Source organism: Eumetopias jubatus, unplaced genomic scaffold (genome assembly GCF_037043125.1).
Source record: "Eumetopias jubatus isolate StellerSeaLion01/CBP00866 unplaced genomic scaffold, mEumJub1_p1.0 scaffold_5, whole genome shotgun sequence".
Taxonomy (NCBI): Eukaryota; Metazoa; Chordata; class Mammalia; order Carnivora; family Otariidae; genus Eumetopias; species Eumetopias jubatus.
The window spans coordinates 5,980,164-6,006,053 of NW_028274811.1; the positions used below are offsets into that span (position 1 = coordinate 5,980,164).

The following is a 25,890-nucleotide window of genomic DNA, read 5'->3' on the forward strand; positions in this document are numbered from 1 at the left end:
AAAGAGAAATGAATACTTTGAAAAACAATAAATTAGGCATAGAAGCTCAGAACATTATACAAATGTTAAGAAGACAGAATTTAAATGTGATTTAATTGTTTTTATTATTACAATATATTATTTTCCACAGGCATTACAATAGAAAAATAGTGAAAATTCCTAGAATAAAGAACTTTAAAGAGAAGCTATAAAAGATATTTTGGGAACAATTGGGAGAAATTTGAATGTGAACTGGCATATGATGAGATGTTAATGTTGAACAGTGTAATGATGTCTGCAACTTTCACATGGGTGGCAAGCTGGGGATGCAAGAAAGAGAAAGAGAAATGCAGCAAAATATTAACCAACGTCGTATCTAGGCAGAGAGAACACTTGCCTGCATTCTGGGTATACCACAATGCCAGACACAAAGCCAGCGCTTATTAATCGTATAGCACCGTTCACTTAGCGTTACCTTCTGCAAAAACAGAAACTTACCAGATACAGTTTGAGGTTTTGTAGTGGGAAGCCAGATACTGTTTCAGGTTTTGTAGTGGGAAGGAAAAGAAAAACCATTCCCTGACCGGGAATCGAACCCGGGCCGCGGCGGTGAGAGCGCCGAATCCTAACCACTAGACCACCAGGGACGATCTGCTTCTATCTTTTCTAGTAAGCTAGACAAAATATGTGATGTATGACACAAATTGGGAGCATGAACTCGATTGGCTAAATTTTGGCTGCCTAAACCGCCTCTGCCACTGCAGATCTGGAAAGAGAAGTAATGGAGGACTGCGACGACGTTACAGTCTGAGAATGGCTGCCTTCTCGGAAAAAAAAAGAAACCGCCAACAGCCCCTGGATGGCTTTGGCTGCCTAAACCGCCTCTGCCACTGCAGATCTGGAAAGAGAGGTAATGGAGGACTGCAGCGACGTTACAGTCTGAGAATGGCTGCCTTCTCGGAAAAAAAAAGAAACCGCCAACAGCCCCTGGATGGCTTTGGGATCCTTTGGAAGGAAGAAAACGGTATGTGTCAGAAGTGGGATTCGAACCCACGCCTCTATTCAGAGACCAGAACGCCCGCAGGGAAGGTAAACACCTTGAGTCTGGCGCCTTAGACCACTCGGCCATCCTGACACCCGAACAGGCAAGCGGCTGTGCGGAACTAGCTTCCTGTGCGGACTTGCCCCGCCGCCCCGCCCCCGCGCCCCACGCCCAGCGCCGCGCCCCGCCCCCCGCCGCGCGCTCACTGTCGCGCTTCCGCCCGCGGCTCGCCTCCCATTCTGAAGAATGCCGGGTCTGTTATGCGCCCGGAACCGTCCAACCTTTGTCTTCTCGGCGGAAAATTTAGTCAAACGAGAGGCAAGCGCAAACCCCTTGGAAAACCAACAGGATTGGTGACCACCGCGCAGGCGTCGGACTCGGCGAAGGCCGGAAACTACAGTGGCGGAGGCGAGGAGAGAGCCTGCCACAGCCCGACGCCGGGTGCCGCCACTCGCCCGCGGCCCTCGTGGGTGAAACTCTGGCCCGTTAATACAGGGAAAGCGCGTGGAAATACATTCGCCACAGAGTAAGTGGCAAGCAGTCGCTGCTGTTGTTCTTTTCATTATTGTTCGGTATTTCTGCCTTACTGTTCCGGGCACACCCACCCATCCGTCCTTCCAGATCCGCCCCTCCTCCTCTGCCGTGTAGCACAGCTGTGATTGGAGATAATGGGGAAACGGTGTTCAAGAAAACGATTATTCTGACTATTAAGGAAAAAGTTACTCATTCATGACACTTGTTAAAGTACTGTAAGGAAGACTTTCTCTAAGGGCGGCTATGAGGATAGGTGTAGGGACCACTGCAGTGGGGTCTTCAAGTGGGGGGAGAGAGATTGGACTCGATAGGAACACAACAAAGAAAAGTGAAATTTTATAGCTAAGGAACCAGATGGGGGGGTCAGTGAATGGAAAATTAGTAAGAGAAAACATCATCAAGGGTAAGGGGGGGATTCTATCTCAAACGGCCTGACAGGATTCTTGGGGGTGTTGGAGGATGAGGGACCCCATTAGATATCCAGGTTGATCAGATATCAAGGATGGGAGAGTCTGGCTAACCTTATTCGGCAGGAATCTTGCTAAAATTGAACGAAGCAGAGACAAACATGGAAGTCCAAAAGTCAGGCCTAGTAGGAAAAGAATTTAGGGGAACAGTTAACATGAGAGTGCAGAGACCGCTAGTGTGCTTTAGCAACCAGTGGGAAGGCGCAGCTCCTCTGCTCCAGACTCACTCATTCATTCATTCGCTGAGTACTGAGGCTCCACTGAAAGTATAGCAATGAACAAACACAGAAGCTCCCTGCCCCTCCCCCCCCCGGAAAACTGACTGCTAGTGAGGGAAACAATCTGCACAAACAAATATACAGGCTGTAGGAAAAAAAGTAGGACAGTGAGATAGCAAGTTGTATTTTTAGACTGGGGTGGTCAAGTAAGGCCTGCTGAGGTGACATTTGCTAAAATAATTTCTTAAAAAGTAAAACACATGACTCATGCAAATATTTGATGCATAGGTGTCAAGATTTTATTCATTTCATTAATGAGGGGCACTAAATGATGTTATAACCAATTCAAAGGAGATTTTGAAGAGGTTTTTTTTTTAAATAAAGGAATGCTGAAAAAAGATTGCTAACAGATGGAAGGGAGGTTAATATCCTAAGGATAGGTAATAAACTATGGTGCTTAAAGTTATGATTTCTACTTTGGGGTATATACATTTCTTTTACCAGAAAGAAATCAGGGACATCTCTTGACAAATTTTATTTGTATTGCTATAAACAGGAATCTCTGGCCTTGCTCTCAAAGAGAAATCTTTTGCATTGCTGTCACTTTTCTACAACTTAACCTCTATACCTGCAAAATTATAAAATAGCCAAGTCAATCAAAGGTTTGATTGAAATCCCCGAAACGTGTGCTAGACAAGGCTAAGCACTCCACTGTTAGGACACCTAGCATGCAAGAGGACAAGAGCTGGACAGTAGTTAAGTGGTAAAAACAGAATTTATTCAGGAACTATTGCAGTAGGGGATATGAAACCTCATATAGAACTGGGCTTAGTTCTAAATATAGCAAGGACCAGCAAGGATTTATAGTCAAGGAGCAGGATAAGGATCAGTGGATGGAAAATGATTGAGAAGAGACAAGAGTAGAGAGATTCTTGCTAATAGGATTTCTGCTAAAGGCAGGCCAGTCATGAGATATTACCTGGGGATGGTGGGGGATGAGGAATTTGATTAGATATGGAGAGTGATTAGATATCAATGGGGGAGGAATTCTAGATACTGACCTGTCAGGATTATTAACATTCGGATTATTAAAATTAGACTATCAGTTTCTTATTATGATGATGATGATGATTAAAATTAGACTCCAAGGCTGTAGGCAACTAAGGTTCTGTGGCCCCAGGAAACTCTTCCCCACCCAGTCTGGACAACCAGGCAGGTACCTTTTGCATTACAATGGCCTTGCAATGAGTGTGGATCCAGTTTAGCCCCAGTGCCCACCTTGCCCCAAAGCACCCAATTCTAGGAACACTTCAATGCCTGAGATTTATGGGCCTGAAGAATATTGTGCATTCTTGCAAATGTCATCTGCTGAGACACCCTACATGGAGACCCTCTCTCCTCTTCCTTCCTCCATGGATCTGTTTACTCAGGACAGCTCTGATTCTTTCACCAGTCCCAGAGTAAAACTACTACCCACTTCTGTAGAGGAGAGCACAGTGAAGAAGATACAGTCCAGGGCAAGAAACAAAACCAGGACCATATTCTCTTGGACCCAGCTATATGTACTCAATGACAGATTTCAGAGACAAATACCTCAGTTTCCAGCAGATATGAGAACTTTCTAACTTTCTGAACCTTAGCTATAAACAGGTTAAGACCTGGTTCCAGAACCAGAGAATGAAATATAAGAGGTAGCAGGAAAACAACTGGCCAAAGAATAGTAACAGTGTCACTCAGAATAGCTCAGCAACTAGGGAATATCCAGGCTTCTCTTCTTATCACTAGGGATTCCTGATGAACACTTCTGGAAACCTTCCAATATGGAGCAGCCAGACCTGAAATAACCCAAAGTGGAGCAACTAGACCTGGAAAAGTCCGTCTTGGAGCAAACAGTCCTGAACAGTCAGCTCCACAGCTGTGGAGAAGAACCCCTGCAGCCCCAGATCCAGTTCCAGCAAAATTCTGTCAACAATTTGATCTTCGAAACTACCGGGGAAAGCCATAGTGTAAAAAAGCAAACTGCCCAGTACTTTAGTACTCAGCAAATGATGGATTTTTTTTCCCAAAGTACTCTGAACATACAGCCTGAAGATGTGTGGCAATGAGCGTATTATTCAATCTCAATTTGGGCAGTGGCTGTATTGCTTCTTCTAGGATTTGTCTTTTAGGGTCCTGTATCTCTGCCTTGATACTGTTTCTCTTTATGCTTATCATATCAGTTGAGGGGGTTTGATTGGAGTCTAATCAAAGAAGTTTCAGTAGCATTGACTGCTATGGACATCATGATAAAAGATGTTTCTTGCTAGAGATAACCAGATATAATACTAGCTTGAATATTTTTAGGTTCTAGAATCTAACCTCAAGAATAGGAAGTGATGGATCACTAAATTCTCCTGAAACCAATACTACACTATATGTTAAGTAACTTGAATTAAAAAAAATAAAATAAAATAGGAAGTAAAAACACAGAGATGTGTGATGAAGGATTACCCGTATTTTCTAAGATTGAGAGGCTTTACTTGTTGACAATCTCAGTTGTTATGGTGAAGAGTTAAGCTATAATGTGCTTCTTTGATTTCCTCTGCCCCTCGTGCTGTTTTACTACAGTTCCTAATTTGTTCATTCTAGTATTTGTAGAAAGAGGTTTTGTATTTTTTTTTTTTAAGATTTTATTTGTTTGAAAGAGAGAGTGTGAGAGAGAGCATGAGCAGGGGTTAGGGGCAGAGGGAGAGGCAGTCTCCCTGCCAAGCAGGGAGCAGGGAGCGGGGAGCCTGATCCAGGGCCCGATCTCCAGACCCCATCCCTGGATCCTGGGATCATGACCTCGGCTGAAGGCAGATGCTTAACTGACTGAGCCACCCAGGTGCCCCGAGGTTTTGTATTTTAATGCTTCATGATAATAGTACCAGTTTGACTCGTAGGTTTATAGGTTTAAGTACAAATAAATAAAATACCCACTTTACCTTTGTTTATTTCTTTTTCTTTTTTTTTAATTTAAATTCAATTAGCCAACATATAGTACATCATTAGTTTTTGGTGTAGTGTTCAATGATTCATTAGTTGCGTGTAACACCCAGTACTCATCACATCACGTGCCCTCCTTAATGCCCATCATCCAGTTACCCCATCCCTCCACCCACCTCCCTTTCATCAACCCTCTGTTTGTTTCCTATAGTTAAGAGTCTCTTATGGTTTGTTTCCCTCTCGGATTTCTTCCCCTTCAGTCTTCCCTTCCTTCCCCTGTGGTCCTCCACGCTATTCCTTATGTTCCACATAGGAGTGAAACCATATGATAATTGTTTTTCTCTGACTCATTTCACTTAGCATAATCCCCTCCAGTCCCATCCATGTGGATGTAAAAGTTGGGTATTCATCCTTTCTGATGGCTGAGTAATATTCCATTGCATATATGGACCACATCTTTTTTATCCATTCATCTGTTGAAGGGCATCTCGGCTCCTTCCAGTTTGGCTATTGTGGACATTGCTGCTATGAACATTGGGGTGCATGTGCCCCTTCTTTTTACTACATCTGTGTCTTTGGGGTAAATACCACTGTACCTTTAAAAAAAATTTAGACTCTGCAAGGATGGACATGGAAGCCCAAGGTCGAGGCCTAGTTGAAAAAAGGGCTCAAAGTATTATTGAATCAAAATGGGCCTGCTCCTCAGCGAGTTACAGACAGAGATTTTACCAGGTGGAGTTGCTGTACAAGGCCATCTTTATTTGTACAAATAAGGAGATCACAGGGAATAATTTCCAAAGCTGTGTCTCCCCAAAGGAGGAAACACAGGCTCCTTTAGGGCGTGGGATGAATATTCAGAAGGGGATTTTAACATTATAATGAGGCCGAAATCACTGTTGGTCACTCCTGGCACTTTCTGATTCATCTGGGCAGGCTCTCCCTCAAATGTTTCTTTTTCTGGTCCAGTAGTTTGTTAGCTTGTTTCTAAAAGGTAAGACTGATAGCTACACAAAAACCTCTAGGAGTTTAGTTTCCATTAGAAAGATTGACAGTTAAGCAAAAGCTTCTACTAGAAATGTGCTCAGTTCAGGGGGTCAGTCCAGTGACAAGAGGAGCCTAAGTAAAATTGAGTCAGGGAGAGTGTTTGTCACTAGTTATCTATATTGTCTATTTACAACTTTTGGATAATTGTTTCTTATCATATTGAGCCCCTGACTGAAGGGAGGACATGAGCATCTGGAGACAAGGAATAGGGTTTTCTATAATGCTTATGATAATATCCAACGTCTCCGGTAGCCTACTTGGCCTTCATGACCTTTTGGCAGCTTGACCCCACTTCATAGTCTCCCATGTGCCCCAGTGAGCTAGCTGCCTTTCCTCAACATGCTTGATTTGTCTTCACTCCCACTGCAATGCCCAGAGAAAGCCCTCCTCTACCTGAGCTGCTGGATGCAGCAGAGAAAGAAACAAAGTATCAATTCTTAAGAAGCTTACATTCCAGTAGAGAAAGACCTAGAATAAACAAAATTATTATATGTTGGGAGTGATAAGTACTGTGACAAAAAATAAAGCAGGGAAAGAAAGGTAGAGAGAGATGCAGGTGATGAGGAAGGCCTCTCAGGATGTGCCTTTTGAGTAGAAATTTGCAGAGTCAGGGAGAAACCAGGTAAAATATCTGGGGCCAGAGGGCTTCAGGGAGAGGGAAGAGCAAATACAAAGGCCAAAAGGAAAGCCAAAAAACAGTATGGCTGGAACTGAGAGGGACTGATACCAGTGTGCAGAATGACACCAGTGAAGAGGACGGCATTGAGCTGAGCTGTGGTAAGATATGGCCTGCTGTCCAAGGATGCCCTGGCTGTCCTATGGAGAGTCGACATTAAGAGGGCAAGAGTGAAGCAGACAGAGCAATTGAGAGGCTACTACAAAGCCCCTTGACTAAACTGGGTGGCAGCAAGCCAAGTAGTGAGAGACAGTTGAATTCTGGATACATTTTGAAGGTGGAGCCAACAGGATTCATTGTTGTCAACACAAAATGAACAAACCTTGTAGAATTTCTTAAAAAAAAAAAAAAGGAAGAGGGATGCCGAGGTGGCTCAGTTGGTTATGTGTCTGGCTTCCACTTAGGTGATGATCTCAGGTTCCTGGGTTTGAGTCCGGCATCAGGTTCCTTGCTCAGCCGGGAGCCTGCTTCTCCCTCTGCCTGTTGCTCTCCCTGCTTGTGCTCTCTCCTTGTCTCTCTCTCTGACAAATAAATAAAACCTTTAAAAGAAAAAAAAAAGGAAGAGACTTTTATTTGAGCCCAAGGACTTGAATTGTATCAGGATACATAATCTTCACAAAGAAGAGAGTGCTCCAGTCAGGGCTATATATGTTTTAACACAGAGTTACAAATCAGGAGCTTGGGAATATGGCAGAGTAGGAGGACCCTAAACTCATCCCATCCCACGTTTACAACTGGAGATCTTCCACATCCAAGTCAATAAACCAGGAAGTGATCCAAAGACTGACAGAACAAACTCCACAACTAAATATGGAGAAGAAGCTGCATCTCATAGGTTAGGAAGGTCAGAAAGGTGGAGGGAGACTGCCCCCAGGAGGGCACACATGGAGAGGACAGAGAAATGGGCCTTCCCATCACGGAGCTCGCATGGGTAATACTAAACCCCATAAAACTTGGCTTTAAAAACCAGAGGGGCTGAAATCCATGAGTTTGTAAAAACAGTTGGGACTTGGAGGCTGGAGCTTTAAAAATCTGCTGACAGGGTCGGCCAGGAGTGTGAGTGATAGCTGGGTTGCACCCCTTAAAGAGATAGCAGTCCACATGGAAGGCAACGTAAAAATGGCAGTTCACACAGTGCCAGGGGACAAATGGGAGACAGACCTATTTGTAATAATTTTGGAGCATGTTGGGGGATTTCTCTGAAAACAAGGGAGCTGGCAGTGGCCATTTTCCTCCCCCATCCCCCACCATAAACACAGGGACTCTGCAGAAGGATTTAACAGACTTATGTAGAACATTCCATCCTAAAAGAGCGAAAATGAACATTTAGGATGTCACCAAGATAAAAGGCTTCTGCACAGCAAAGGAAACAGTCAACAAAACTAAGAGGCAACCCACAGAATGGGGAAGATATTTGCAAATGACATTACAGATAAAGGGCTGGTATCCAAGATGTATAAAGAAATTATCAAACTCAACACCCAAAAAGCAAAGAAGCAAAGCGATCCAGTCAAGAAATGGGCAGAATACATGAACAGACACTTCTCCAAAGAAGACACCCCAATGGCCAACAGACACATGAAAAAATGCTCCACATCACTTGTCATCAGGGAAATACAAACCAAAACCATAATGAGATACCACCTCATGCCAGTCAGAATGGCTAAAATTAACAAGACAGGGAACAACAAATGTTGGCAAGGATGTGGAGAAGGGGACCCTCTGACACAGTTGGTGGGAATGCAAGCTGGTACAGCCACTCTGCAAAACAGTATGGAGGTGCCTCAGGATGTTAAAAATAGAGCTACCCTATGACCCTGCAATTGCACTACTGGGTATTTACCTGAAGATACAGATGTAGTGAAAAGAAGGGGCACCTGCCCCTATGTTCATAACAGCAATGTCTATAATAACCAAACTGTGGAAGGAGTCAAGATGCCCTTCAACAGATGAATAGATAAAGAAGATGTACATATTTACAATGGAATATTACTCAGCCTTCAGAAAGGATGAATACCTACCATTTACATCGACATGGATGGTACTGGAGGGTATCATGCTAAATGAAATAATCAGAGAAAGACAATTATTATATTGTTTCACTCATATGTGGAATAGAAGAAATAGCACAGAGGATCATAGGGGAAGGGAGGGGAAACCAAATGGGGAGAAATCAACAAGTGAGACAAACCATGAGAGATTCCTGAATCCAGGAAACAAACTGAGGGTTGCTGGAGGGGTGGGGTGGGGGGAGGGGGTAATCGGGTGGTGGGCATTAAGGAGAGCATACGATGTGATGAGTACTGGGTGTTAATACGCAACTAATGAATCATTGAACACTACACCAAAAGCTAATAATGTACTATATGTTGGCTAATTGCATACCAAGAAAATAAAATAATATAATATAAAATGTCTATATTACCCAAAGCAATCTACACATTTAACACAATCCCTATCAAAATACCAAGAGTATTTTTCAAATCGCTAGAACAAACAATCCTAAAATTTGTGTGGAACCACAAAAGACCCCAAATAACAAAGCAATCTCAAAAAAGGAAATCAAAGCTGGATGCATGAGGATTCCGAATTCAAGCTATATTACAAAGCTGTAGTCATCAAGACAGTATGGTATTGACTGCAAAACAGACACATTGATCGATGGAATAGAATAGACAACTCAGAAATGGACCCACAACTATATGATCAACTAATCTTTGACAAAGCAGGAAAGGATATCTGATGGAAAAAAGTCTCTTCAAAATGTGGTGCTGGGAAAATTGGACAGCCACATGCAGAAGAATGAAACTGGATCACTTTCTTACACCATACACAAAAATAAGCTCAAAATGGATGGAAGACCTAAATGTGAGACAGGAAACCCTCAGAATCCTGGAGAACACTGGGAACACCTCTTTGACCTAAGGAGTAGCAAATTCTTAGTAGACACGTTTCCAGAGGCAAGGGAAACAACAGCAAAAATAAACAGAAGCCACCGCTCCCCCGCTTCCCCGCAGTTCACTAAATCAAGACAAAAAGCTTCTGCACAGTGAAGGAAACAATCAAAACTAAAAGGCAGCCTGTGGAATGGGAGAAGATAATTGCAAATGATATATCAGATAAAAGGGTTACTGTCCAAAATATATAAAGAACTTATTAAACTCAATACCCAAAAAACAAATAATCCAGTTAAGTAATAGGCAGAAGACATGAATAGACATTTTTCTAAAGAAGACATCCAGATGGCTAACAGACACATGAAAAGATATTCAACATCATTCATCATCAGGGAAATACAAATCAAAATCATGATGAGATACCACCTCACATTGCTGTAATGGGAAAAATTAACAACACAAGAAACAAGAGATGTTGGTGAGGTTGTGGAGAAAGGGGAACGTCTTTCACTGTTGGTGGGAATGCAAGCTGGTGCAGTCACTCTGGAAAAGAGTATGGAAGTTCCTCAAATAGTAAAAATAGTAATACCCTATGATCCAGCAATTGCACTACTGGGTATTTACTCAAAGGATACAAAGATACTGATTTGAAGGGGTACATGCGCCCGGATGTTTATAGCAGCAATGTACACAATAGTCAAATTATGGAAAGAGACCAAATGTTCATATGTTCATCTACTAATGAAGGGATAAAATGAGTAAAGAAGATGTGATATATATATCTATATATAGATATTACTCAGCCATCAAAAAGAATGAAATCTTGCCATTTGCAACAACAGGATGGAGCTAGAGTATATTATGCTAAGTGAAATAAATCAGTCGGAGAAAGGCAAATCTCATCATATCATTTCCCTCATATGTGGAATTTAAGAAAACTAACAGGTAGGGAGAAGAAAAAAAAAGGAGTGAGGAAGAACAGACTCTTTTTTTTTAGAGGGAGCAAGAGAAAGCACAAGCAGGGTGAAGGGCAGAGGGAGAAGCAGACTCCCTGCTGAGCAGGGAGCCTGATGTGGGACTCCACCTGGGGAGTCTGGGATCATGACCCCAGCCAAGGGCAGATGCCCAACCAACTGAGCCACTCAGGTGCCCAGACTCTTTTTCAAAAAAAATTTATTTATTTGAGAGAGAGCGAGCACACACGAGTGGGGAGAGGGCAGAGGGAGAAGTAGACTCCCCACTGAGCAATGAGCCCCAGGGTGTGGGGGCCTCCATCCCAGGACCCCCTGATCATGACTGGAGCCACCCAGGAGCCACAAAGCTAACTCCTAACTATAGAGAATGAACTGAGGGTTGCTGGAGGGTAGTTGGGTGTGGGGGATGGGTTAAATAAGTGATGGGTATGAAGCAGGGCACAGGTTGTGATGAGGACTGGGTATTATATGTAAGTGAGGAATCACTAAATCCTACACCTGAAACCAATATTACTCTGTATGTTCACTAACTGCAAGTTACATAAAAACCTGGAAGAAAAAAAATAATAAATCCATGGGACAATTAGATCACTCAAGAAGAGATAAAAGAGAGTATTTGGTCTTGATTCCAATCCATGGGGACTCTATATTTTGGGGGTACAGTGGTTGAGGTTCCAACAAAGGAAAGGAGGAGCGAATGAGGAAGGCAGAAAAACAGGAAAGTGTGAAGTCACAGAAGCCATTGGGGTTTGGGGAAGAGGAGTATGGAGGGAAAGATCTACATTGTCAGATGTTGCTCTGAAGGCCAAAAGGTCGCAGCAAGTGACTTTGAGAAGCACCATTCCAGAGGCTTGATGGAGAGGAGAGCTTCTCTGGAGTCATTTGAAGAGAGAATGGGAAGTGAAGAAGAGTCCCCAGCAAATCTGGGCAACGTTTCAGAAGACTTTTGATGCCTCAGAGGGAAGGGTCCACAGCTGGATGGTTCTAGAGAGGCGTCTAGTTGGTTTTTGAGGTGGCTGATTCTGCACACGTGTTTGCACGTCGGTGGCAATTGAGAGGGAGAAATTGTTGATGAAGTACACAATAGGGACCGTTGTGGAGGCGACATCTCTGAGCAGGCTGGAGGGGCTGGGGTTGGCACACAGGGGTAGGGTTTGGCTCTATACATTTCCCCATCAAGCGCAGGGACTTGCGAACAGAAGCCACCGCTCCCTAGCTTCCCAGCAGCTCAGCGACACGCCTGGGCAATTCCTGCGGGAACTACGCCTCCCGGCAGGCGGTGCGCTCAGCGGCCAGTGCGCAGGCGCGCGCCGCCAGCCTCGGTCTGTCCCCTCCCAGCAGTCCGGGCCCCTGTTCCGGACTGGAGCCACCGAGGCGGAGGGGGACGGGTTCCTCTTAAAAGAGAAACGGCCGCAGTGCGCGAGAGGTGGGCCCTCATCCTCCCGCCGCTCTCCAGGCCTGCGCGCGAGGCGGGAGGAGGCGCAGGCGCAGTCGGGCTGAGGGCGGGTGGGGGCTCGCAGGTAAGGCCGGGTGGGGGTGGACCGCGGCGGGCGCTCCTGGTGGCCTGGGAGCTGCCCTTGGAATTGGCCTGTCCTACGCATAGTGAGCGTTAAGTGGGGCGGCCTGAGACGGGGTGGGAGCGCCCTCCAGACCCCAGTCCCACCCACATTCACCCCGCTATGAAAAGCGCCCCCAGTAGACACCACCTCCCCTTCCCCCGTCAACCAGTAAAGGCAGTAAAGGCCTATGCTGTCTTCAAGGTGAAATTGTTACCTACCCCTCGTCCAGCCCCAGTTGAAATTTCTCCGTGAAAGCTTCACGCCCCTTCCCCACAGCTCGCGTTTCTACACTTCAGTATGCTCGGGGTCGGGCCATTGTTCTGACTTTGACCCTGTCTCCCTACCTCCCCCTCCACAGCGCTACTGCCCTGTAACGTAAGCTGGGGTGGTGTGGGCCCAGTGGCAGCGGATGCTACTGAAATGACTTAGTCTTGCTCCCAGTTCACCGATGAGGAAACTGAGGCCCCAGCGGCGGGTAGAGTCAGGGTCTCGGGCCCGAGATGAGGTCCGCCCAGACGCGTGTCTCCTCCACCTTGTAGGTCCTGGTGCCCATGGCTTCCTCCTCGGTGGACGCATCTCGAAGGCGGCAGGAGAAGCGGCGGCAGCTGGACGCGCGCCGCAGCAAGTGCCGCATCCGCCTGGGCGGCCACATGGAGCAGTGGTGCCTCCTCAAGGAGCGGCTGGGCTTCTCCCTGCACTCGCAGCTCGCTAAGTTCCTGTTGGACCGGTTAGGGGCCGGGGCGGGGCTCTAGGGGAGGGCACCCCCAGGTTGCAACACCCAGTCCCCTCCCTGGGTCAGGTGCGGGCCCCCTGACCCAGGGGTGTCTCATTTCAGCAGAACAGCCTGTGTGATTTGTGGGCTCTCTGGGTCCCTTGCCCTCCTCTTGGTCTCCAGAGAATAGGGGGTCCGAAAGTGTGTGAGTGCTGAGAGCTGAGGGCAGTTGGCCTGGATTCCTACCTAAACTGCCTCCCCTCTCCCCCACCCCCCTCTTTCCCCTCGCAGGTACACTTCTTCAGGCTGTGTGCTCTGTGCGGGTAGGTAGGAAATAACTAGAGGTTGGGGTTCAGGAGCCAGGGAGGGAAGAGGGGCAACAGGGAGTGATGTGACCCAGAAGCACCCTCCTGAAGGGGACTGGATCAGAGGGGACCCTGAGTGAGTTTGGAAAAAGGTGGGGTAGTTGGGGAGCCCAAGGTAGTTTGATGGGGGCAGCCTGTGGACAAGAGAGCGATGTTTCAGGACCTTGGGGGTTCTGGGCTCTGAAGAATGGTAAACTGAACTAGGGACTGGCCTTGCCCAGGGGGTTGGGGGACAGGGCTGTGAGGGTGTGGTCCCAGGGTGAGAGTAGGCGGCTTCCCAGCTTGCCCTGACTGTTGCCTTCACCACTTCAGGTCCTGAGCCTTTGCCCCCCAAGGGTCTGCAGTATCTGGTGCTCCTGTCTCATGCCCACAGCCGAGAGTGCAGCCTGGTGCCGGGGCTTCGGGGGCCCGGGGGCCAAGATGGGGGGCTTGTGTGGGAGTGCTCTGCAGGCCACACCTTCTCCTGGGGCCCCTCTTCAGGCTCCATATCTCCAGAGGAGCCCAAGCCAGTGTCCTGTCCAAATACTGCCCAGAGAAGCTGGTGCCAGGAGGCCAGGAGCGGGCTGGAGCCTGCAGGTAGGCTGCAGGAAAGAAGAGTTGTGAAGAAAAGCGAGGGAAAATGGCTCCCTCTCTGTAGCTTAGAACTCCATTTTCTAAAAACTATCCTCAAATATATATATATATATTTTTTTTTTCCTCAAATATGGTTTTAGGCCTAAAAAGCAAAATACAGAATAAGATGTATGTTGTGTTACCACTGGTGGAAAAATAAGGAGATACACACATATATACACACATATATATATTTATTTATGAATATGTAAAATATCTCTGGAAGGGCATGTAGGAAACCAGGTTCTCTGTGGGAAGAACTAGGTGATTGGGGGACAATATTGGAAAAAGAGTCTTTTCAAAGTGTACCTTTTTATACTTTTGTTTTTTGAACCATGTGAATGTATCATCTCTAAAGTAAAATACCCCTTCCCATCCCAGTAGCATCTGCACCCTCCTCCTTCTTCCCCAGAGTCCTCCCACCAGTTCAGACCTTAGAAGTATACCTGTCCTCATCCCCCGAGCCCAGAGTTCCTTCCCCTTTGACCCTACCTGTGCCAACAGGTTTGGAATCTGAGCATGATGAGAGGACTCAGGAGGCCAGGTTGCCCAGGTGAGGTTGGGAGTGGGAGGGAAAGGATAGACTCGGGTGAACAGGCAGGTGAGGGAGCAGAGCCTGAGGCTTCCCTTCCTTGGTCCAGCAGGGAAGTGGGACCCCTACTGGAGACCTTCCCAACCCCAGGAGAAGAGAGGGAGGAGGAAGATGAGGATGAAGAGGAGATGCTCAGTGATGCCAGCCCATGGACCTACAGCTCCTCCCCAGATGAGCAAGTTGGGGTTGTGGGAAGATGTTGAACAGAGCAGGAGGGAGGGAGCAGCTGGTCAGGGATCCCAAGCTTTCCAGACTCAAGGGAAAGGCTTATTGGTGGGGAAGGCAGAAAGAATTGGACATTTTCAATTGGAGAAAGGGATGAAGTTAGGCTTAGAGGAGAATGAAAGCTGAAAGCAGGTGTAAACAGAAATCCTGGGGTACGGGTAGGGTTGTTCTGAGTTTGAGATCTTTGCAATTTAGGGGCTAGGGTTGGGTTGAAGGCTAGCTGAGAGCTCAGGGAGATAATGCCCTCCTCTTTCTTCTCTTTTCAGCAGTGATCCAGATGCCCCCAGAGTACTTCCTTCCCCTGTCACCCATGCACTTGAGGGGGAGACATCCCCGGCCCCAGCAGCTCCCCTCAATCCTCTTGCTGTACCATCCTCATCAACATCATCAATGGGTTCTGGAGCTCTTCTGCCTACGGAAGTTGGGGCACAGCCGGAACTCAGAGGGACCCCTCAAGCAGCCCAGCAGACTGAGCCCCTGGCCAGGTAACCTGATGGCTGAGACAGAGGGCAGGGGCATCCCGGGACATGGCCCTCCCTCGAGGCCCTCTGCTCCCTCTTTGCTGCCCGTAGCCCTGGGAGTCAGGCCCAGTCTGCTCTGACCTTGGCCTGGGAGGAAGACACGGCACAGATCGGCCCCAAGAGAATTAGGTAGGCCTGGGGAAGGGGGCCTTGGGGCGGGGAGTGAGAGGAGAGCCTGTGGGAGTTCTTATGCTCCTGCCTATCCTCCTCCCCCAGGAAAGCTGCCAAAAGAGAACTGCTACCTTGTGACTTCCCTGGCTGTGGAAGGATCTTCTCCAATCGGCAGTATTTGAATGTGAGGACATGAGGGGCATAGACTGGGTTCTGTGTGGCCTCAGAGGTATATGAAAAGGGCTTAAGGAGATGCTGAGGTGAAGGAGAAGCTGAAGCAAAGAAGCTTGGGGTGTGGGTGGATTTGGAGATAGGAAGAGAAGGGTTGGGGTGGACCTGCAGAGCTTACCTACAGTTAATAATCACTAAGCCAGACAACTGGTAGATAAGGCAGAAAACCAAGCCTCAGGTGCACAGCTGCTGTCCACGACTGCTGGTTGCATGGGCCCTGCAAGGGTAATATGGAGATAACGATGGCATTCCTCAGGCTCTTGGAATGCTAGCAACTGTTCTAAGCACCTGATGTGGGTCAAGTCTTTTGATCTTCAAAACATCCCTAGGGAGTAGGTACTGATACTGTTCCTTCTGCAGATGAGGCAACTGAGGCACACAGAAGGCTAGTGTGTGGTAGTGCTGGGGTTCCAGAGTCCACCCTTAGCCACCTGGCCCTGCTGGCAGGAGTGGGTAGTTCTAGAGCTAGAGAACCAGAAGATTCAGCCTCACTGCAGGAAAAGTTTGAGACACAAAGAGGGAAGGACCATGGCCCCCACACTTATCCAGAGCCCTCCCAGACCACGTCCTGAAGTTGAGGGAGAGCCCAGACCAAAGGGATGGTGAAGCAAGGGTGTATGGGATTTGGGAGAGCAAACAAGGGTAGGAAAGCTCTGGGATAAGAACTTTAGTGGGGCTAGGGAAACACACAGGAGCCTGTTAATGAAGAAGACTGAAGCAGCCTCAAGCAGCAGTTTAACTATGGGAAAGTGGGATTATAGAAAAGGGGAAAGCCCATGCAGTTTACAGAGCCAGGATGTAAAATTAGATCAGACAGGAGAACTATTTCCCAGACATACTCAGGGAGTGAAAGAACAGACTATCCTTAAAAGTGTTCCAGGTTGAGAGCATGCGTGCGTGTGTGTGTGTGTGTGTGTGTGTGTGTGTGTGTGTGTGTGTTTCCAAAGCAGGTTTAGGAAAACATCATATAATATGTACCCGTGATGAGCTATTAATAAAGTAGGCAATCTGGGCAATATTATTGTACACTGATATTGAAGAGGATAATCATACCTACCCAAATTGTGTTCTCATTCGCAGCAGACAGCAGCTCCATGGTTAGGGAACCAAGAGTGTCACCAGAATGGCACTTTGTTCAGGGAACTGGGGTTTGTAAGGAAGGTTGTGGCAAAAATGTGAGATAATGCAAATCAAGGACAGAATAGAATGAGGGCAGAGTTTGGTGTCAGGACAGGAGGGGGTGCCTGCACTCAGATTAGGACTGGCCAGGATGATGTGAGCTAGTGGTGAGAGAACTGCTGTGGGGAAACGGGGGGGCAGAGGAGCCTGCCTGCTGGGCCAGCTCGGGTGGTTTCCCTGACACCACCTGTTTCCTTTCCTAGCACCACAAGAAGTACCAGCACATCCACCAAAAGTCCTTTTCCTGCCCAGAGCCAGCCTGTGGGAAGTCCTTCAACTTTAAGAAACACCTGAAGGAGCATGTTAAACTGCACAGTGGTGAGTGGTAGAGATGCCTCCTGTGGGTGCCTTCACCTCTCGCTGGGAGCGAGGATGTCTTCACCTCCCCCTGTGGGTGCCTTCACTTCTCCATGTGGGTCCTGTCAGCTCCCCCTGGGCGTCCCTTCACCTCCCTTGTGGGATGACTCTCACCCTCAGTTCTCTGTGTGAGCACCTGCCTGCTTGAGACTGTTCTAGGTGCTGAGATACAACAGGGAACAGAGGGCAGTCCTTACTTCATATGACGTCCACTCTAGTGATAACAGGGATAAAGACATGTGAAAGCCCAGAGGGGGAGGGAGAGCATGAGGGAGGAGTCTCTCTGGTAGAAAGGGAAGGTGCCCTAAGCAAAGACCTAAGTGAAGGGAGGAATGGAGCCTTGTCCATGTCTATGGGCAGCACTGGAAAGGCCCTGAGCTGGCTTCTGTGTGGCATGTTCCAGGAAGGGAGGGAGAGGAGGCCTGGAAGTTAGAAAGGGAGGAAAAGAGGTCAGACAGTGGTGGGGGACTCCAAGACTACCAACAGCATGGCTTGGCTTCTGGCCAGATGAGATGGGCAGCATCTCAGCATCTTGTATAGCAGAAGGACACAACTGACTTTAAAAGGAGCAAAGTGACTGCCATGTAGACAAATGGGACTGTAGGTGTGTGCAGTGTGCAGGGAGAGCAGCCTTGACATGCTGGTCCAGTTGAGTCGGTTGGGGGGAGTGGCTAGAGGCTTATGTGAGCATGAAGGTGGAGGCAGGAGGCTGCTGTGAGGACAGACTGGCCACAGGTGGATGGGCAGGAGGGCGTCGAGGCTGACTTGAAAGATTCCAGCCTGAGCACCTGGGCAGAGGTGATGAGATTTCCTGAAAAGGGGGAGAGGCGGGCTTTAGGAAAGGGACATTTTATTTGGGACATGCTAATTTAGGCATCCCACAAGATGTGACTCTGGATTCCAGAGATGTTTGGGGGAAAAAAAGGTGTTCATCACAAACACATGGGTGGTATTTGGAGTGAAGGTGGAATGTAGCTACATGGAGTGAGCATTGGTAGAAAGGAGTTCTGAACAGGGCAGGCAGGAAGGGCAGCTCCCAAGCGGCCAGTGAGGCAGATGAGGACAGCAGTATTTGAGGAGCCAAGTGGAGAGAGTGCTCTAGGGGGGAGGGGAGGGTGGGTTGTGCTAATGCAACAAGACTGAGCAACATGAGGACAGGCCGCTGGACGTGGGGGGAAGCCACCTTTGACTAGATGACAAGGGAGGACAGCCAGAATGGAGTGGGTTCAAGGCAGGGAGGAGCTGGGGAAGTAGAGATAGTGAGTATGGGCCACTCTCTGGAGTGTTGCTGTGAAGACAAGTAGAAAAAGGGGGTCTTAGCTGGAGGGCTGTGGGTTTGGGGGTACAGATGGGAATGATCCCACTGAGAGAAAAGGCTTCCTGATGCCTAGGTTGGGGGGTGGGGGGAACCTCCGGTCAGGGAGAAGCAGTATATCTCTGCACAGCTGGAGGGCGACTGCAGTGGAGCAAGGAATAGTCACATATATGGGCACAGAAGCAAGTTGGCTGAGGGATTAGGTGGGGGGGACTATGTGGTTATTCTCTCCTGGCTTCTCTCTTCTTGGTGACTTGAAAAATGAGGTCCCCGCTGAATGAGCTAGCAGAGAGAGGAGGTGGTATGGAAAATGGCCTTCTGGGCTCCTGAGAGTGGCAGAGTGAACTGACCAAGAAAATGCAGAGGCTTATGGTGGGCCCTTGGGACTTGTGGTTGTGGATGAAAAGGAGAGGCCAAGGTGTAGGTGAACAGATTGTGGGTTGTGTTTCTGCTCCCCTTACCACACCTCTGTATTCCTGGAACAGGCCAAGAGTTGTGTTTACTTTGAGCTGGATTTTAACCGAACAGGTACAGCTAAGGGAGAGAGCAGCCAGTGAATTCGTAGTGTGAGCGAAGGGAGGCTACAAAGATGCCCTGGAAAGGGACCTAGGAGAGGAGTGTGGAGGGGGACAGTGGGAAGGCAGCGGGCTGCTGGACTGGCAGCGTGGAGTCCCAGGCTTATTGTAGCAGGACGAAGAAGGCCCTTGCTGAAACTGCAGTTTCAGGGAGGTGCAGTGATGGGGCATGACCTGGGAGTGATGGCTGAGAAGGGTGGGAGACCAGGTCAGTGAAGGTCAGGGAACAGAAATGTGGGGTGCTGGACGTGTAGAAAACAAAGCAGTAGCACGAGTAATGGCTGAGGAGAGGGCCTGGAGTCAGAGATTTGGGGAATGTGGTGGTGTAATGATGGGTTCCCAAGGGGTTGTGAGACAGATGTGTAAAGGATGCCATGAGCCACAGGGATGCCTCGTGTATGGCCTGCCCTGAGACTTGGAGGTAGAGGGGAGAATCCACAGCAGGTCTGTGGCAGGGGAAGCACAGAGGGCAGGTGGTTAGTGCTGGTAGGGAGGCAGGTCAGGGAAAATGGAACAGATTGACAGCCACAGGGTACTGCTGGGGGCTGGGAGGGGTGGGATAAGCAGGTTGAATTTGGGACAGTACTCCTGTGAGGGTTGACAGGTGGGCTGGGCTGAGGAGGGGCCATGGCCTGGGGATGGATGCTGGGGTGACCCCTGTGAACCCGCAGACACCCGGGACTACATCTGTGAGTTCTGTGCCCGGTCTTTCCGCACCAGCAGCAACCTTGTCATCCACCGGCGCATCCACACTGGAGAGAAACCCCTGCAGTGAGTGTGGGGGAGCATGGGTGGGAAGGTAGGGCTGCCAGGGGGACCAGCAAGACACAGCAGAAGGAGGGGGAGCCCCTGGGGAAGTCGAGATGGGCTGAAGCCCTGCCCTTCCCTCTGCTGTCCCTGGCTCAGGTGTGAGATCTGCGGGTTCACCTGCCGCCAGAAGGCCTCCCTGAACTGGCACCGGCGCAAGCACGCAGAGACAGCCGCTACTCTGCGCTTCCCCTGTGAGTTTTGCGGCAAGCGCTTTGAGAAGCCAGACAGTGTTGCAGCTCACTGCAGCAAAAGCCATCCAGCCCTGCTCCCAGCCCCACAAGAGTCACCCGGCCCATTGGAGCCCTGTCCCAGCATCTCTGCCTCTGTGACCCCGAGGTCTGGTGATGAGTCCAGGCCCTCTGTGGTTCCTCAGGCTCTGACTGTGCTCCCTCAGCAGTGAGCATTCCTGAGCTCTGAGGAGCCAGACCCTGGAGACTGAAGAGGAGTGAGGAAGAGAAGTGCCAGGTGCCTGGTCCCCAGAAACCAGGGTCACAGGGAGTGCAGGGTGGGGGCAAAACCAAGCCAGGCTACTTTAGTCTTCCTAAAGGACAGAATAAACCCAGTATTTTACATGGACGTGTGTGGGCAGAGTGAGTATTTTGACACCTGAAGCTCAGGAATCCTGATTCCTTCGGAAGTAGGCTCTGCTAGAATATGCCTGAGTGCACCATAGGTGTGGGGCATAGTCCTCTCTCTGGAAATAACATTCTGATGCTCCACTTGGCAATACTCTGCTTTATAGACCCCATGTGGTCTCAGTCTAGGTCCCGAAGTTAATGCCCTGCCCCCCACCCCCCAGCTGGAGAATATTGCCCTGAGAGGCACTTTGATCTGGACATCATCAGGTCTGTCCATGGGACAGGTGGGTGCTTTGCCGAGGGTTCCTGCCCAGCTTCACTCTGGGTGGGCCTTCTCTGCCAGGGAGCAGGCTGGTTGCTTCTGGCAAGAAGTCTTTCACTGAAATGAGCTGTCCCATGATCTCTCTGCCTACAAATTTCCCATCCCTGAGCCCAGGGAGAAAGCAGCAGAGACTCAAGTAGAACCAAGGGGCAAGAAGACCACAAGGCAGGTGGGTTGTCCTTGTGGCCACATCTGTGATCATTACCTGAAGAGGCAGGACAACAAAAGTTTGAGGGAAGGAGAGCTAGAGGAGACTCAGGCTGGAAAGGGGGAATGGGACGAGAGAAGATAGAACACAGGTCGGAAAACAGGAAAACCTCTGAGGGCACAGCAGTAGCAATGGGAACATACCAATACCTGGGCTCCCTTCCCTGTCTAGGAGGTTTTCCTACACCCCAGGGGGAGGGCAGGGAGTTTGGTGGACAGGAAGAGCTGACCAGGGAAGTAGATGTAGGAGCGCGGCAGCCGTCCAGGTGAAGGGCTACCATTGAAGATGTGGAAAGGCGACCGACAGCCACGCTGTCTACATAGACCTCCGTCCGGGAGGTGCCCACCTCCCTGTGGCAATGTATCTGTACTTGCTTAGCCTAATACAGAGAAGCTTCTCAGCAAGTGTCCCTCAACTAGGACACAAAAAGTCCAGCTTTTCCTGTTCTGCCTGCCCAGCAAAGATGAGTGCAGCCCCTGCGGTGGCTTGGGTGGCCTGGGTGGCGGCCCGAGCGCGCGTGTGGGCCCGCTGGTGCTGGGAGAGCGAGCGGCTGTGGCTGAAACACTTGCCACACTCCGCACATTCCGCCGGCCGCTCGCCCAGGTGAGTCTTGCGGTGCAGCGCCAGCTTGGAGCCTACACTGAAGGCCTTGCCGCACTCGGGGCACTTGTGGGGCTTGTGCCCAGCGTGGTTGCGTCGGTGCACGTTGAGGTTGGATACGCATGTGAAGCGTTTGCCACACAACTCACAATGGTAGGGCTTCTCACCTGTGTGTGTGCGCCGGTGCTTGGTGAGGTCAGAGCGGTCGCTGAAGCGGCGGCCGCACTCGGCGCACGGGAAGGGCCTCTCACCCGTGTGAATGCGCTGGTGCACCACTAGGTCGGAGCGCTGCCCGAAGCCCTTGCCACACGTGGCGCATGCGTGTGGCCGCTCTCCCTGATGGCTCCGCCTGTGGCGCAACAGGGTGGAACTTTCGCTGAAGCGGCGCCCACAGTCCCCACACGCATAGGGCTTCTCACCCGTGTGCGTTCGCTGATGGCGCACCAGCGTGGCGCTCTCCAAGAAGCCCTTTCCACACTCCGGGCACTTGAAAGGCTTCTCACCTGAGTGCGTCTGCAGGTGTCGTGTTAGTGTGGAGCTCTTGCCAAAACTCTTCCCGCACACACTGCACTGGTGTGTACCCAGAGCGTTGGGCTGATCAGCTGTGGCGTCACCAGTGCTCCGGGCCGCGTGGACGCGTGCGTGGCTCTGCAGCCCTGCGTAGCTGTGGAAGGCCCGTGGGCACTGTGCACAGCGGTGGAGCGGGTCGAGAGGCTGGATAGGTGTCCCCCACGGGTGTGCCCGCGCCTGGTGGAAGCGCAGCGCGCTCTGACGGAAGGCGCGGGCGCACAAGGGACAGCGGCAGGGCTGCTCGGGGGGATGCCGGCGGCGGCGGTGCAGCAGCAGAGCCGAGAGGTGTGTGAAGCTGCGGCCACAGGTGCGGCAAGGGCAGGAGCGGCTGCGCTGTCTGTGTGTGCTCTGGTGCAGGTCAAGGCGGCCACTGTGACGGAAGCTCTGGCCGCACTCGTTGCAGATGTAGAGCGTCTGGCCAGCGTGGGCGCATCGGTGTGCACGGAGGTCGGCTGCCAGTGCGTAGCGCTCACCGCAGTCAAGGCAGCGGTAGCGGCTGTCGCCGCCATGGGCACGCTCGTGGCGCAGCAGCACCGAACTGTAGCGGAAGCTCTTGCCACACTCACTGCACACGTAAGGCCTTCCTGCCGCGGCCGCCACCATCTCTGATGCAGCGAGCATGGTGAGGGCTAGGCTGGGGGGCGCTCGGGATCCAGGCTGGAGTTTGCCACTCCCACGCCGGGGTCTGCCGCCTCAAACTGCGCGCTGCTTTCAGTTTTCTGAAGGCCTACAAAGGGAGTAGCAGAGGGAAGAAGGGGAGGCCTGGAAAACGGGTCTGCAGGTTCCAGGTTCCTTCTTTTGTGGGGGGGCTCTGCAGCTTTTTCTAGGGTGGGCTGCAGCCAGGTTCACCCTTCACCCTGAGCTCTACAGGGAGAAAGTCACTGTAAGCCACAGTAACAGCTGCAACCCCTACACCTTGGGGAATGGAGAGGCAAGCACAGGGCCCCTGTTCCTTGTAATTCCCTAAGCTAGGCCATCTCCTGGATTCCATTCTCCAAGAGGAGGCAAAGCCATAAACTCCTAGAAATATTGGGGGGGGTGTCCTCATGCCACCAGGAAGGGCAGGAGGGATTCAGAGAGGGAGTCTGCTTCCAAAACTCTGCTCGGCAGGGGATGAGGAGTACCCAGCCTGTTTTCTGTCCTTAGATCAGAGGTCTTGGCCTGGAGATGCACTAGGCAACACCAAGGGGGGATGGGCAATGAGAAGGCCCCTGGGCCTAAACCACATCAACACCTTCCTCTGAGACCCTGGTTTCCTAAGTCACCAATGTGAACCCAGCCAGATCTGAGCTGGAAGGACAAGGAGGGCAATGAGATGAAGCATAAACCTGTACAGAAGCAGCAGTCTGGGCAAAAGTCTCAGAAAGGGCTGGGGCCTGGGCAAGGGATGGTTATCTAAGAGACCCCAAAGTATTGCACCTTGGCTCTGGACAGTACCTGATAATCACTCCGCACCAGGACACAGCCTCAAAGTTCTCTGGCCTAGCCTTGAGAAAGCAACTCAGGACCCAGGAAAGGGGCAAAAAGGAACATGAATAATCCACAAAGAATAGTATTAAAAGTTAATGGCATTATCCTAGAAGTGCTTTTCACATTTTCAGGAAACCTGCGGAGAAGGAAGAAGCATTCCTTCCTAATTCTCAGGTCATCCAAGTTCTTTGCAAATATTCTGCAGACTTTTCTCATTGCCCTATCTCCAGGGATCTGAGAACCCAGAGTAGTAGAGAAGCCCCTTTATGGGAATGGGATCTGATCTGCTATCCCCTTTATCTCAAATGTTATCCCTGAATCCTCTTGACAAGTTGGTCCAGGTAGCGGTCTGGGAGCAGGATCAGCCTTTCTGTATAGAACCTCCTGTGGGCCTCATCACTGACTACTCTCCTCACGGCTAATGGACTGGTCCCAGCTAAATTCAGTGGAGATTAGATATAGTTGCTAAGAGTTATAGGCTGTGTCACTCAACAGGTCAGGGAGAGGGAGCAAACAAAATGGTCAGCAGTAGTTTTCTTATTGGTAGATGGAAACATCATAAATACCCAGAGTTCTGGTTAAAACACCCCATAAATGGGATCCATTGAAAAAAAGCCTTGAAAGCCACAAACCTTCAGGGGTGGGCTCTGGAGTTTTGCTCCTCTCTACACTGGGCAGGAGTGGCCAATACAGGATGTTCTCTTCTCATGCTTTTGGAGCAGGATGTTCTGTACCCTGCAGGGATGAAGTAAGAGGGAAAACATGAATTTATATCGAGCAAAGGGGACAGAGGCAGGGAGAGAAAGAAGGGGAGGAGGGTATTGTTTTAATGGACATTTTCAAATATAAAAAACTAAATAATATCACAAATCACTCCCTCACCTTTAGCATCTATCTACATTTTGCTATTCTGTCTCATCTATCACACTCCTCTCCCACACACTTTCTTTCTCCTTTTTGTTTTTTGTTTGTTTGTTTGTTTGTTTGTTTTTTTGGTCTTCAGTATTTTAAATCCCAGACATCTCATTCACAGAGAATGAGTTTAAGCAAAAGCTGCAAGCAGGGGCAGGAACCCCTCTGCAGACCTGAAAGCAGTCTTTAGAGAGATTCTCTCAGTTCTTCCAGAGGGAACTTTTAGCCCAGATACTTGGGCTCTATTCTGGGTTGTCAGTTCAAAAGAATGTTTGCTCTCATGTGAGTCAAACCTTCCCTCAGGACTCAATGTTTGATCCAAATGTCAAAGAGAGCAATGCACATGCTGGTGAGGGTTCCACCTCACTTGAGGGACTCCAGGGACCATGGCACCTCTCAGGCCAAGTTTCTGGGAACCCACCCTCTGCCTCCCAGGGCACGGGCCTAAGGAAGGTAAGACAAATGTACAAACACAAACATGCATACATAAATGGCATATAAACAAAGATACAATTTCTCCCCATTACAGATGTGGTGAGAGACCCTGATCTAGGGCGCAGGTTTGGTAACTGAGTGCCAGAGTACACCCCTCAAGTCTCTCTTCTGTACCTCACCCCATGCTGGAGTTTGCCCTGGAAGCATAGGGGTCTATGCCTGGGAGGAAATCTGAAAGAAAAAACGTAATAAAATATTACTGTAAAAAAAAAAGGAATAATTTCTAGACTGTCCTAACCACTTTCCCAATTGAGAGTTTTCAAGTTATTATACTACCAAGTTCATTTTAAGTAAAAAAGTAAGTACAGGAGGAAAAAAAATAAGTACAGGAGGGCTTGGAAAGAGGGAAGGCGGTAATTATGTGTGAGTTGGTGAAAAGTCTTAATCGTTCAATACTTCAAAATATTTTAGAAAAAAATAAAATATTTCATACTTTTCAAGCATTTAATACTTACAAATATTTACAAATACTATATATGTAATTAAAAACAGGTACTAAGTAAGATAAGCTAATGAAAAGTTAACATTCATAAGTGATTAAAAATAAACTGAGTTTTATATATCACTTTACTTTTGTTTCTTAATAAAGATACTGCAGGTATTTCATACCACATCTAACCATATCTAACATATTACAGATCAAGAGTATGGTAATTAATCAGGATTTAGTACATTAACTAACAATCTAACATGAGAGCAGTTTAGTTCTTTTTCTTCTGAGTTGTGTCCTTCAGTTAGTACAAAGATTTTCTTCCCTGGTTATCTGTTCTGCCAGG

At 49.1% G+C, this 25,890-nt stretch overlaps 2 protein-coding genes, 2 non-coding genes and 1 pseudogene across 15 annotated transcripts; 2 read left to right on the forward strand and 3 right to left on the reverse strand.

The window, feature by feature from the left end:
- Window positions 1-554: 554 nt before the first annotated feature.
- Window positions 555-626, reverse strand: TRNAE-CUC (transfer RNA glutamic acid (anticodon CUC)). Its single transcript has one exon. It is a non-coding gene; the product is annotated as a tRNA-Glu (tRNA).
- Window positions 627-1,008: 382 nt separating this feature from the next.
- TRNAL-CAA (transfer RNA leucine (anticodon CAA)) lies at window positions 1,009-1,114 on the reverse strand. Its single transcript has 2 exons — window positions 1,077-1,114; window positions 1,009-1,054 (listed from the first exon to the last, which is right to left on the reverse strand). It is a non-coding gene; the product is annotated as a tRNA-Leu (tRNA).
- Window positions 1,115-1,238: 124 nt separating this feature from the next.
- ZNF692 (zinc finger protein 692) lies at window positions 1,239-20,535 on the forward strand. Of its 11 annotated transcripts, none has more exons than XM_028092302.1 (12): window positions 1,462-1,547; window positions 12,894-13,081; window positions 13,358-13,389; window positions 13,744-14,007; window positions 14,548-14,596; window positions 14,685-14,810; window positions 15,127-15,345; window positions 15,433-15,510; window positions 15,598-15,676; window positions 17,106-17,220; window positions 19,821-19,920; window positions 20,056-20,535. In XM_028092302.1, the coding sequence occupies exons 2-12, from the start codon at window positions 12,906-12,908 to the stop codon at window positions 20,357-20,359; spliced, it is 1,542 nt and encodes a 513-aa protein (XP_027948103.1). In that variant the 5' UTR covers window positions 1,462-1,547; window positions 12,894-12,905; the 3' UTR covers window positions 20,360-20,535. The 11 variants fall into 11 exon arrangements, with proteins under 11 accessions (XP_087879353.1, XP_087879354.1, XP_087879355.1 ...); XM_028092301.1 differs by lacking the exon at window positions 1,462-1,547 and adding an exon at window positions 12,136-12,221; XM_028092305.1 differs by lacking the exon at window positions 1,462-1,547 and adding an exon at window positions 12,136-12,221 and having other exon boundaries at window positions 14,688-14,810.
- On the forward strand, window positions 3,445-5,148 carry LOC114200258 (homeobox protein NANOG-like; annotated as a pseudogene).
- ZNF672 (zinc finger protein 672) lies at window positions 14,227-25,534 on the reverse strand. 2 transcript variants are annotated; one of them, XM_028092316.2, is made up of 3 exons: window positions 24,340-25,534; window positions 21,835-22,964; window positions 14,227-15,940 (listed from the first exon to the last, which is right to left on the reverse strand). In XM_028092316.2, the coding sequence occupies exons 2-3, from the start codon at window positions 22,856-22,858 to the stop codon at window positions 15,858-15,860; spliced, it is 1,107 nt and encodes a 368-aa protein (XP_027948117.1). In that variant the 5' UTR covers window positions 22,859-22,964; window positions 24,340-25,534; the 3' UTR covers window positions 14,227-15,857. The 2 variants fall into 2 exon arrangements, with proteins under 2 accessions (XP_027948117.1, XP_087879356.1); XM_088023230.1 differs by having other exon boundaries at window positions 15,848-22,964.
- Between the last annotated feature and the right edge of the window lie 356 nt (window positions 25,535-25,890).